The sequence below is a fragment of the Abramis brama genome, assembly GCF_963993115.1.
Source record: "Abramis brama genome assembly, chromosome: 7".
NCBI lineage: Eukaryota > Metazoa > Chordata > Actinopteri > Cypriniformes > Leuciscidae > Abramis > Abramis brama.
In genome coordinates, this window is record NC_139969.1 from 5,132,454 (window position 1) to 5,144,693 (window position 12,240).

Genomic DNA, 12,240 nt, shown 5'->3' on the forward strand with positions numbered 1-12,240 from the left:
TTTCATAGGGCAAGTGTGTCCACGACAAGCTGAGGTTTTCGCGGGTGTGTATAGCCTACATCGAGATTTAAAATCCAAAGAGTCAAGGATAGTCTACATACGTGACTTTCACGTTTCCATGGTAATCAGTCACTCGTGCATCACGACACGCCCATGCTCGCACCCGCGCGGCCGCGCCCAATCCATTTTTTTCATAGAGGTCGCAATGAGTTCAAAACGGCAAAAAACTCTTCAATCCTTTTTCACGAAAAAGTCAAGCACTGTAAGTAAGTTGTCATGTGGTATCCGAATTGTTTTGCACAATAATGAATAACTCTGGCTATTTCTCTTGTTGAATAATTAACAAGTTTTGTTGTAAATTGAAAATATACTACCCGCACAAACGTGCACTTATTTTCAATCTTTTTTTATTCGTAATGTCTATTATTTTCACAGATGTTATCAAAGCCCTTCAAATTAGAATGAACATGGTGATTGCGAGTTTGTATTTTCATGCATTAACAGCCTGCTTGAATCAGGCAGCGTTGTAACATGTGTACATGATGACAAACTTTAAGTTCTCTTGAAAAAGCCTAACCAGAAAGTTTTAAAAGCTTGAAGTTTGAAGGTTTTCAATTGGAAAGTTTTAGTTTAGTAAGACAGATAGATAGATAGATAGATAGATAGATAGATAGATAGATAGATAGATAGATAGATAGATAGATAGATAGATAGATAGTATAATATTAATAATAAATAGGGAATCACAGATAATGCAAGGATGATTCTGATTTAATTTCATTTAATGTCAAGTGGCGATTGATAGCCTATAGTTGATAATACACTGATGGTAACAAAGTTTCACTGTTTCAATTTGAAATGAAAGATGGAGCATAGGCTACATTTAATAAAATTAAGGAAAAAATGCCCTTTATAAAGGTAAAAAAAAACGTATTTCTGGTGAGTGTTTTCCAAAAGTGATGTAATGAAACATTGACAATTTAAGTTTGAAGGGAGCCTCTGTTTAGTCTATAGGAAATGTAATTTTGCCAAAAGAAGAACTTTTATTTTAAATAAATGTTATTTTTAAAGCAGCCTACTTCAGTGTGATATTTTACCATATTATCATGCTTAACACTGAGAATTTGAATAATTGTAATCTGATGATCAAATATCATAGGTTTGGGTGGTTGGCGGGTGGATTATTTATTTTTAACAGCAGATTCGGGTGACTCAAAGTGCACCAGATTAATGAATTTATCTTTAAAATGTAAAAAAAATCTTCCAGGGGGGCATGCCCCCGGACCCCCCTAGAGGTACCGAGCTCCACCCACAAACACAGTAGGCTATATGATGGTCTACGAAACATACAAATTTAATTATCTTATTATTAAAATACATGATCAGGATTTTACCACCTCTGCCTAGTTTTGAGCCAGGAAAAACCCTGCATGTGCAATATAAAGTACTGAACATCTTTCTTTCTTTCTTTCTTTCTTTCTTTCTTTCTGTTTTATTGCTTTAAAAATAAATAGCATATTAAGCCAATTAAGCAAAAATCTGTCAACAAAAGTTGGAAAAAAACTGGTATTACACTTGACATTCTGTCCCCCTCACTTTTGAAATGATGGCTACGCCCCTGCCGTAACTAAATCTGTTTGGCGAGTTCATAACTAGCCTTCTTTGTCTCTTGAAATGGGATGTCTTTTTTAACAGTGTTATATATTTTGTACTTTTTTACAAGTCTAAACGTGTTCAATTTGCTTAAATGCAAAATAATTTAATATCTGGCATGAACAAGAAAGTAATTGTTCAGAGATCTGATCTTATTGTTTTAAGAGAAAAATATCTAATTTGAGAATTGAGCCAAAGCGACTGATACGAGACTCTCTTTGTTTCCCTCCTCTGGTTTACACGGGTTAACAAATGATAAGATCCACGAGAGGTGTCATTATTCACTGACACCAACAGTGAGAATAGCACAGGAACAGAATAGGACTAACTATCACAAGAGTAGTTTTTTCAGGCTTGCTTTACATGAACATCTAACAGATCAACTTTACGTTTGCTTGATCCCCCCCCTGCCCTATTGTTTCAAAAGGACTTTTTTAACAGTATTTATATATTTTGTAGGTATATATTTGTGTGTGTATCCTTTCTTCACTTTTAAAAAAATACTTTTGTATAGTATTCTGTTTCCATTTGCATTTTTACAAACATGCACATTTTAAAATAAAAAAAATAAAAGTATTTTGTAGTTCAAAAAATATTTTGACTCCTTTCCTCTGTGGACTTTTCTGTGTGTGTGTGTGTGTGTGTGTGTGTGTGTGTGAGAAAATACCAGACATTTTTTTTATCTTGTGGGGACATTTTTTTTGGACCCCATGAGTAAAACAGCTTATAAATCATACTAAATTATGTTATTTGACAATGTAAAAATGCAGAAGGTTTTCTGTGATGGGTTAAGTTCCTATTGGCTCACTGAAGAGTTAAAGGCCACTGTCGGAGTGACCTCTCTCCTCTCTCTTCTCTGCGTCTTCTGGTTGCTGTTTGAGTGTGAACTCACCCGGCCTCAGAGCTCACACACCACATCCAGGCCTCAACACATCAAGACATGTGTAACTTCCTCAACCATTAGAGAGTCTGTTTATCCTGAGACTGCATCCAGACACTTGTTCAAGGGATACTTCACCCAAAAATGAAAATTCTGTGATCATTTACTCTTCCTCAAGTTGTTCCAAACCTGTATGACTTTCTTTCTTCTCCTGAACACAAAAGAAGATATTTTGAAGAAAGTCGGTAACCAAATGTCTGATGGACCCCATTGACTTCCATAGTAGGAAAAAAAACTCCATTAAATTATGGAGTAGCCTAATTGAAAATTATTTTAGTTAAATAGGCCTATTTGTGGAAATAAATATGTAATATTTGAGTTACATAAAAGCTTATTATTTGTTTTCTTCCTAATTGTCCTTGAAATAGTGGTCAAGAGCCCCTCCACCCCCCAACACAAAAATGGTTTGGCCACTAATCAAAATTTGATGTTGTCATTTGATTTGAAGTTCAGTTCAGTTCAAAATGTCCGGTCAGCTCAAGTTCGGTGCTCAGAAAAGGAAAGAAAAGAGGAGAAGAAGAGAAGAAGAAAATAGAGCCCTGGGAGATTTTCTAAACAAATATTTAAAAAAAGGTGGTGACGGTGAAGCTGTAACTAGTAAAGTCAACGTAGAGCAAGGTAAGAAACAGCGCAGCCAACGTTTACGAGAGTTGTCAGGGGTTTTCCTGCATTTAATTTTTTTTAAGCAATTTTTTTTTTTGTCCTGCCAAAGCCTTATTTGATCGGTGAGTTATGTAGAATAGAATGAATGACTGCTGCGCTTGACAGGGCGATAACGAGCAGAGAGAGCCCCGGCCGCCCGCGCGCACTCTCACGTCTTCAAACAACACGAGCGCTGTCTTGCGCTCTCTCCCACGCGCATATTAATCAGTCAATTGACACGATAGTAAAAGGTCGGAAGACCGCAGTTTCACGTGGAGCATTTGGAGTTTTTTTCTCTTGAATTAACGCGGGGTGTGAATTGTGCAAAAAAACCTTTGCCTTATCTTTTCCAAAAAGCGTTCCGCCCATTCAGCTGACATAAACCACAATTTCAGTAAACGAAAAAACCTATCCAGTGATGAAATGTTTTCTGTGTTGACACAAATCTTGTGCAATGTCCTAAACACCCGAGATAATCACACAATGCGTGCCATATACGCAAACGAATGACTCCTTTGAACCATTCACTTTAATGAATGGTTAAAACAACTGATCTGTCCAACACTGAATTGGTGTATAAAAAAATCGGTCACACTTTACAATAATGTTTCATTTATTGCGATGTCTAAGCGTTTTTTAGGCCATTTTTTTTGTCACATACAGCAAACATCTCCTCACCATCCACTAGCTGCCTGTCCCCTGAACACACTGTAAAAAAAAAAAAAAACGCAGTCTCTGTAGACAGCCCAGGCTCCACAAACGGCAAGAAAAACCAACTGGGCTCACCTGCACCACAAAACATAACAAACTGCTCCAGCCAATAACCGACAAGAAGGATCTAGGGTGGGGTTTGGGGGGTTAGTGCGCGGATGAGGAGGAGGGAGGGTCCAGCTAGCCTCCATTTTGTTTGACAATACTTTAAACGTCAACTAGAAGTGACGTCACCCAACATCACTTAGAGCACCTTTAAACTATAGTTAATTACATTAGTTAACATACTATTAATAAACTGCACTTCTACAGCATTGTTAATTTTCATTTTAATATTTAAGCTATTAATAGCCTACATTATTGAAATCAAAAGTTGTATTTGTTAACATAGTTAATGCAGAGGAGAGGAAGAGCAAGGGAAAAGGAGACATCTGGGGGGGCCTTTTGACGGCCATTCAAAAGAATTCATTCATTCTTTTGAATGGCCGTCAACAGAGACATCAGTTTTTTTGTCTGCCCATATACTGTATGTATCTCACTGTATCTGCATGTGGTGAACAGTGCCGGTGGAGCTGAGGTCAGTCTCTGTGTGAATGTGTTGCTTCTTTACTGACTCGTGTGTTTTTGTGGTTGGTTTCTGTCCAAAGGCCACAGTGCAGATTCACACTCACACATTATTATTTTACTTGCACACTCACTACAGGAACCAATGTAGCCACAACACATTTTTAAATATTCCTGAATACATTTTAAATACATAATTGTGAATTATTTTAAGGAAATATGAGACACTGGGGATGGTTGCAATACTTTTTTATCTCAAACTTTAATATATTTTTTTCCTATATTCTTTGCTATGAATAGTGTTTTGAAATATTTTGAGTTGTAATATTTGAAAACATGTACAGTTTAGATTTTGTATGCATTTATTTTGTCAATCAAAATGTCCAAGTTTTATATCAAATTGAACAAGAGAATCTGCTTATTCAGATTATACCACTACTACAGTATCTTTTAACATGCTTTAACCTGTTCACAAATCAAATTAGCCATAAGGAAAATGTTGATTGTTGTTGTGTTGTGGCTAGTTTGAGTTTGCTGCTGCTACTTTGCTCACTTGCTGACGCTTATTTTATGTGGTTTCAGGCGATGATATTTCTGCTCTGAAACGGAAACAGGAGGAAACAGAGACACTTCAAGAAGTCACAAGCTCCTCTCATGAACACACACTCCACTATAGACATGATTTACTTTCTGATTTTCTCTGGGATTTTACTTTACATCTCGGGTAAGAGAATATATATATAATTTTGTTTAAAGTATTACTAAACCATTGTACAGACTGTTGTTAAATTTTTTAAATGGTTTAAGTTATAATTATCATGTGCAGTTTGTGTTTTATGGTTTCTCCCCTACGTTTATTCTTGTCCACAGGTGCTGCTAGAGTTAATACACTGGAACTTAATATAGCAGTGAAATCTGGATCATCTGGCATTATTTCATGTGTGTATGATAAACAACATAAAGTAAACCACAAATTTTTCTGTCAGGGGAGATATTGGGTCATTTGCAGTATATTGGCATTTGGAGCAGGAAAGACAGGAACATTTTCCATCACTGATTATCCAGACCAGAGTATTTTTACAGTGCGATGGGACAAACTGGAGATCTCCGACACTGGATATTACTGGTGCGCTGTGGAGATTGGTGGCCCTGGCACTGTAGACGCTGGTTATTATTTGTATCTGACGGTACAATCAGGTAAAAAACTTCTTTCCAAATTACGATTTACGAATTACAGTTTTGTTTTCTGACAATGCAATTTATTAAAATAGAATAAATATGAAATGATTAAGCTATAAATAGCGTTATAAATAATGTAAAAGGTAAGTGTTGTTGTTGGGTTATATATTTATTATAAATATAATATAATACAATATAAAAATGAAATAATGAAGATATAAATAACATTGTAAATATTATAAAAGGTAGGCTAAGTGTTGTTGGGTTATAATATGTATTTCTTTACACACAAGTAAACCGAATTACACCTTTAAAGTATTGGGTTTCAACTTACTCAAATATCTAATGATACATATGTAAAAAAAAAAAAAAAGATTGAAAGTGCAATTTTGACTTATATTACTAAGATGCGATTAGTTAGTTTACAGATTTATAAGATTATATAGTTTACTCTTTATCATAGAAATGGACCATGGTGAACATATTTAGACAGTTTGTGAACCCCTTTAAGAGAGTTTAATATAACTTTCAAAAAGTCCAGTACAAACGTTACTGCCACTCATCAACGGCAGCTGTCACAGTTGGCGACAAGAACAATCCTCCGGCTAGACCGTCCCATTTAACAACGTTCAGTCAGACCGTTTCACACATACTCCTGTGCAGTACCACAAATACATACTCACTATGTTTCAAATCCATAAGTTATCAGCAACTTTTATTTTTTAAAAACAATTTGTCAGCATTGCGATTCTCTTTGTATATAATAGACATATTCATGTTTAAACACAATTTAAACAACGTATTATTCAATGCATTGCTTCTATATAGATTATTAGTTCCTCAAGCAGTGGTAAAATATTGAATCATGTAGGCCTACTTAAAATCGCATAGGCCTACATTTTAAATTAAAACTTAAAGGGATACTCCACTGTTTTTCATATTAAACTATGTTATTCCCTTAACTAAGACGAGTTGATACATACCTCTCTCATCTCAGTGCGTGCACTTAATCGCTCTGGCGCGTGGCGACACTCTGATAGTACTTAGCTTAGCCAAAGTCCTTTTAGGCAGTCTCTGGTTTACCCCAGTATATTCAATGGCATCTAACAGCAATGAATTTAGAAGTGACCTAACACATCAACGTTTTCCCTATTTAAAAACAGTTACACGAGTAGTTATATGACCAAGTATGGTGACACAAAATAAAACGTGGCGCTTTTCTAAGCGGGTTAAAAAGGATAACTATGTATGGCGTAATAGCACTTTTGGAAGTACTTCGACTCGGCGCAGTAAAAAGTCACGCCTGATCCTCTTCGCGCCACGTTTTATATTGTGTCACCATACTTGGTCATATAACTACTCGTGTAACTGTTTTTAAATAGGGAAAACTTTGATGTGTTAGGTCACTTCTAAATTCATTGCTGTTAGATACCATTGAATATACTGGGGTAAGCTAAGTGCTTTCAAAGTGTCACCGCGCGCTAGAGCGATGAAGTGCACGCACTGAGATGAGAGAGGTATGTATCAACTCGTCTTAGTTAAGGGAATAACATAGTTTAATATGAAAAAACGGTGGAGTATCCCTTTAAAATTGATAAAAACAGCAAATTCATACCTTTTCTTTTGCATAATTTAAATCTGTATACAATAAATCTTGCATGTCACAAATAACTTGTTTTTCCACCTCCACGAATGAGTGTCATTCATTATGTCGCCTTGTTGCAGTAATTTTCCTTGCTTTACCCCAGTCTTAAAGTAAAAAGATGACTGTGAAAAATAGCAGTATTTAATTAAATGCATTTATTATGATATTATATTGTATTTAATCAAATGCATTTATGATGAAATTATTTAGCCTGGTTAAAACCAGACCATTTTCAGTAGTAACTGAGGTCTGGCAACGCTTCATTAATAACTCATTTCCAAAGGGGCGCCACCAACGGACGTCGCTCAAATGCCTCTGGGCGCAGTTGGATAGACCTAAAACCAATCAGAGCGATCGCCATCGTGTAAAGCCCGCCTCAATGTTTCTGATCGGCTTGAATGGGCTCTTTGCCAGACTACTTGCAAAGCAAATCTAAACTTGCCGGAAGTTTGTCTGGGTTTTCCCAGGCTAGAAATTACTACATTTTCATGTCAATCTGTGTTCATTTTTACCACAAACATACGCTGTCACTTTAATTCAGCATTTGCAGCACAGCAGAAATAGACTCGGTGCAGAAACGATCGCGGCACTGCTGTATACGCACCGCTCCTGCAATGTCTACTGCATTGGTCAGACTTGATGACTGCAGCTACGACAGCTTGTGTTCTCAATAAAGAATGCTGCTGAAGAAAGAACCAAGTCTCCTGGTCTCTGCTTTGATGAAGGAAAAGTTTCCAACACATCTAAAACTTTTTTGTATAAAATGTATTTCTGTCAGGACCACTACCGTCAAATATGATTGACAATTAGCATACAGTTTGGATTGGCGGTATGGTTCCATTCTGGGCGAGAACTCCCTGCGCATCCATGCAGCCTAGCATGGATAAGAGCAGGGAGAGCAGCAATAATCCCCCTTGGGGTAAACAGAACAGAACCAACATGAAAGTTTGCAAATATATTTAATTCAAGTTTTTAAAGTACAACATTATTCAATAATTATTCTAATTCAAGGGGAATCAGAATGTCAAATCCTGACTGGGCAAGAGGAGGAGCTGGGGATGGAGGAGGGTAATGAGCTCCTGAGAAACGCCATAGCTGCTGATAATACTGAAGGAGCTTATATATGTATATGGTGATAGGCGTCGTATTCCTATAGGTAGATGTGGATCAGCTGAGGGTCAGCTGATGTGAGCTTGACTAACGTGACCTGCCAGAACTAACGCTACGCTTGATATTTGCAACAGTCATGTTAACATACACACATTAACAGCAATGATACAAAATTTATGTTGTAAGAACAGATATTCAGCTGATTTACACCAACTGCATTATCATAGGAACATCCAAGGTGAAAATAATGAGGAAATTACATTCTTTGCTCATGCCAAGTGGCAACGCTACATAATGGCACACAAGTGCCCTGCTCACTCCAAAGTCCCCACTTCAAGGGCTCGGCCCTTCAAAGTTGTGAGTATTTGGAGCACACGTGTGTAAACTGATGAAGATGTTTTCTTAATTTGCGGGTGTTTTTCTATTTGCATGTGTGTTCTTCAGTTGCAGTGCGTTGATCTCTCTCAGCCACCGTAGGGCCTCCTGTCACGTACCAACAAGCTTTTATCATTCCATTCCAATTAGAATAGGGATTGTGTGTGCTCTTTTACTGTCCATATGATGGTCACACACATCTTAAAGATAAAACTTCTCGTAGTGGATCAAGTGGATCAGACACCTGTGATATCAAGGGTGGATATCGCAGGATTCACACTCGTGCGCTTTGTAGCTGATAAACTGTTGCTTAAGTTCTGTTGCTTTTATATGAAAATAAATATGATGAACGAGACACCCAAAGTACTTATTTATTTCCGTTTAAAAGACATTTTTACAGGCCTAAATATGACAGCAATCACATAACTCATAGAGAAATCGCACTGTCAAGTTTAGGAATAGTCACACATCATTATATACATAAAAGCAGGATATCAGGGTTTTAAAATCAAACATTGTAAAAGAAAACAATATATCACGGTTGTTTAAACCAATGAACATTAAGCTGTGTCGTCAGCAAATCATTTCCCATCGCTTTTACTCAGCGCAGTCGGTGGAGATCAACTGCAGAATCCGACACGTCCGCCTCGCCTTCGCAAGAGTTTTTTTACATAGCCTACGTCAGCAGGACATCAGAGCCTTTTATACAGTCTACGGTACAGGACCACTCGGACACATTTCTAACCGGCATTTCACGGTGATCACCGGTGATCGCTTCTGCGCAGATTTTGCTCTTCTCAAACAAGCCTATTCATTCTGGAGTTGGACTGGCTGCTCTGTAGCCTCTTTTTTAATGCACTGAAAAGAACCGTCTCATAAGAGTGATTCGTTCCGGATCACATTACTCGCTGAATGTGGTTTAAAAAAGCAGTAAAGCGGTATCAGTGCAGGAGACATTTTTTTGAATACGGAAACAGAAATTATGTTATTTTTTGTTAATTTTTAGTATTTTAGTACAGCATTCCTGCATATCGGTGAAAGAATGAACTTTCTATTACAGGAACCAAACTTCCACAATTTTCGGTTCTGTGACTGTAACTGTTACCAACCGTAACAAGTAAACAAATATCAAATATATCAATATCAAGGGAATTTAGATAGGCCTATTTACATTTTATAGCCAATAAGACAATTGATGGACAAATCTCATTGTCTTTTTGACTGTTTTCAGCTCCTGGTGTGTATGTAAAGAGCAGCAGTGTATCTGGACATGAAGGTGATAATGTCAGTGTCCAGTGTTTCTACACTTCTGGATATCAGTATAAACTCAAACAGTGGTGCAGATATAAAGATCAGAGCTGTTACACTGAGAAGAGGACTGACACATCCCAGGATTCATCAGTCCAGATCAGTGATGATGGGAGAAGCTCCTTCACTGTGTTGATGACTGGACTGAGACTCAGTGATTCTGGATGGTACCTCTGCTCTGTAGGAGATCTGCAGGCTCCTGTTCAACTCACAGTCAATGAACCCAAACCTGGTAAGATCACAAATAAGTTCAGCTGTAAAAATGGTGATTCTCAATGGCCTAAAAATAATTTCATGTTTTTCTCCTTTCAGTGACACATATTCCAACAACTACACCATCTGACCCTGAGACAGTCAAGTAGGTGTACCTTTTGACCATTTAAAAGAATCAAATGCATCTAAATACATTTGTAGCCCAGAACCCTGTTGATCCGGTTCCCAAAACTGGTCTAAATGATTTGTTCACAATTTGGACTGATTTGATATTTTTTAAGGAAAGAAGTACAGGAGAAGAGCATACAAGCCTACTTTTTTCTTTTTTTTTTCACAGAAGAAAGAAAGTATACAGTATACATACAGGTTTGGAATGATAAGACTTGATTGTACTTTCATTTTTGATTGAACATATTTTTCTCTCTCTTTTTACATTGTTTTAAGGTATACAACTCAGACATCTGCAAACAGAAATCCCACAAGTGTGAATGAAATAATAACCAGTAAGGAGCAGCTGAACTGGGTTAATCAGATCAAATATTTTTAATGTGTTTAATTACAATTATGAAATGACATGTGTAATCATTTATCCATCAGAAAAAAATACTCTGGAGACAGTCGTTGTTTAGATGCACAGCATACAATGGAAGCCACATATGAAAAAAAAAAATATCATGCTTTAGTAAATCATAATTATGACATTTATGACAAAAAAATGCTGAAGTTTGCTGAAATTATGAGATAAAAAGTCATAATTATGACACTGAAATTCTATAAAATGTCAGAATTATGACAAATGTCTAAATTATAAGATAGAAGTCATAATTATGACATAAAATGCTGAGACTGTGACATAAGTCAAAATTATATCATAAAAAGTTATATCATAATTATGACAATTTTTAATTATGACATTAAAAAGTATGAAAAACCTATGTAACTTAAATCATGCTTAATTCAATTATAACAGAAAATTATGACATAAGTCTAAATTATAAGAAAAGAATGACATCAAATGACATCTATTATGACATCAAAAGTCACGATTATGACAAAAAGTCAACTTTTTATGTCATAATTATAATTATGACCGCCGCTAGCGTAGCTAGCGAAAGCGGTCATATAGGGATTGTCAAAGTTTTTTTTTTTTTTTTTTTCCGTCATCTTACTGAATTTTCCGTCAACGATACCAGGGACACCGAAGCACCGGGGAACATGAAATTTGGTGGGCATGTAGCCCCACTAGACTTCTAAGGAAAAATTTCGTTTGGTCCCCGGGGGCCACTCCCCCCCCGCGCTGGGCCCCCCCAAACCCAAAAAAATGCAGTTTTTCCTAAATAACTACCTGAACCGTGGCACCGAGGATGAAGAAATTTTTATGGTATGTTGGTCTACTAGACTTTTACGGAAAAATTTCGTTTGGTCCCCGGGGGCCACTTCCCCCCCCGCGCTGGGGCCCCCGTAAATTTTTCGTCAACGATACCAGGGACACCGAAACACCGGGAAACATGAAATTTGGTGGGCATGTAGCCCCACTAGACTTTTACGGAAAAATTTCGTTTGGTCCCCGGGGGCCACTCCCCCCCTGCGCTGGGCCCCCCGTGAATTTTTCGTCAACGATACCAGGGACACCGAAACACCGGGGAACATGAAATTTGGTGGGCATGTAGCCCCACTAGACTTTTACGGAAAAATTTCGTTTGGTCCCCGGGGGCCACTCCCCCCCCACGCTGGGCTCCCCCAAACCCAAAAAATGCAGTTTTTCCTAAATAACTACCTGAACCGTGGTACTGAGGATGAAGAAATTTTTATGGTATGTTGGTCTTAAGGGCCCACATCAACCTAGCCCATAATCGATTGTCAAAGTTTTTTTGGTTTTTTTTCCCGTCATCTTACTGAA

The 12,240-nt window shown here is 37.2% G+C and overlaps 2 protein-coding genes across 2 annotated transcripts in view; both read left to right on the top strand.

Moving 5' to 3' along the window:
• The window catches only part of LOC311085998 (uncharacterized protein), a 35,141-nt gene that overhangs the window by 15,140 nt on the left and 7,761 nt on the right, over positions 1 to 12,240 (top strand). The gene's annotated exons all lie outside the window — the stretch shown is intronic.
• LOC311087004 (polymeric immunoglobulin receptor-like) lies at positions 3,058 to 10,489 on the top strand (the record flags this gene model as incomplete). Its single annotated transcript, XM_084120260.1, has 4 exons — positions 3,058 to 3,211; positions 5,381 to 5,707; positions 10,051 to 10,359; positions 10,440 to 10,489. 4 exons carry the CDS (start codon positions 3,058 to 3,060, stop codon positions 10,487 to 10,489), a joined length of 840 nt encoding a protein of 279 aa, XP_083976386.1.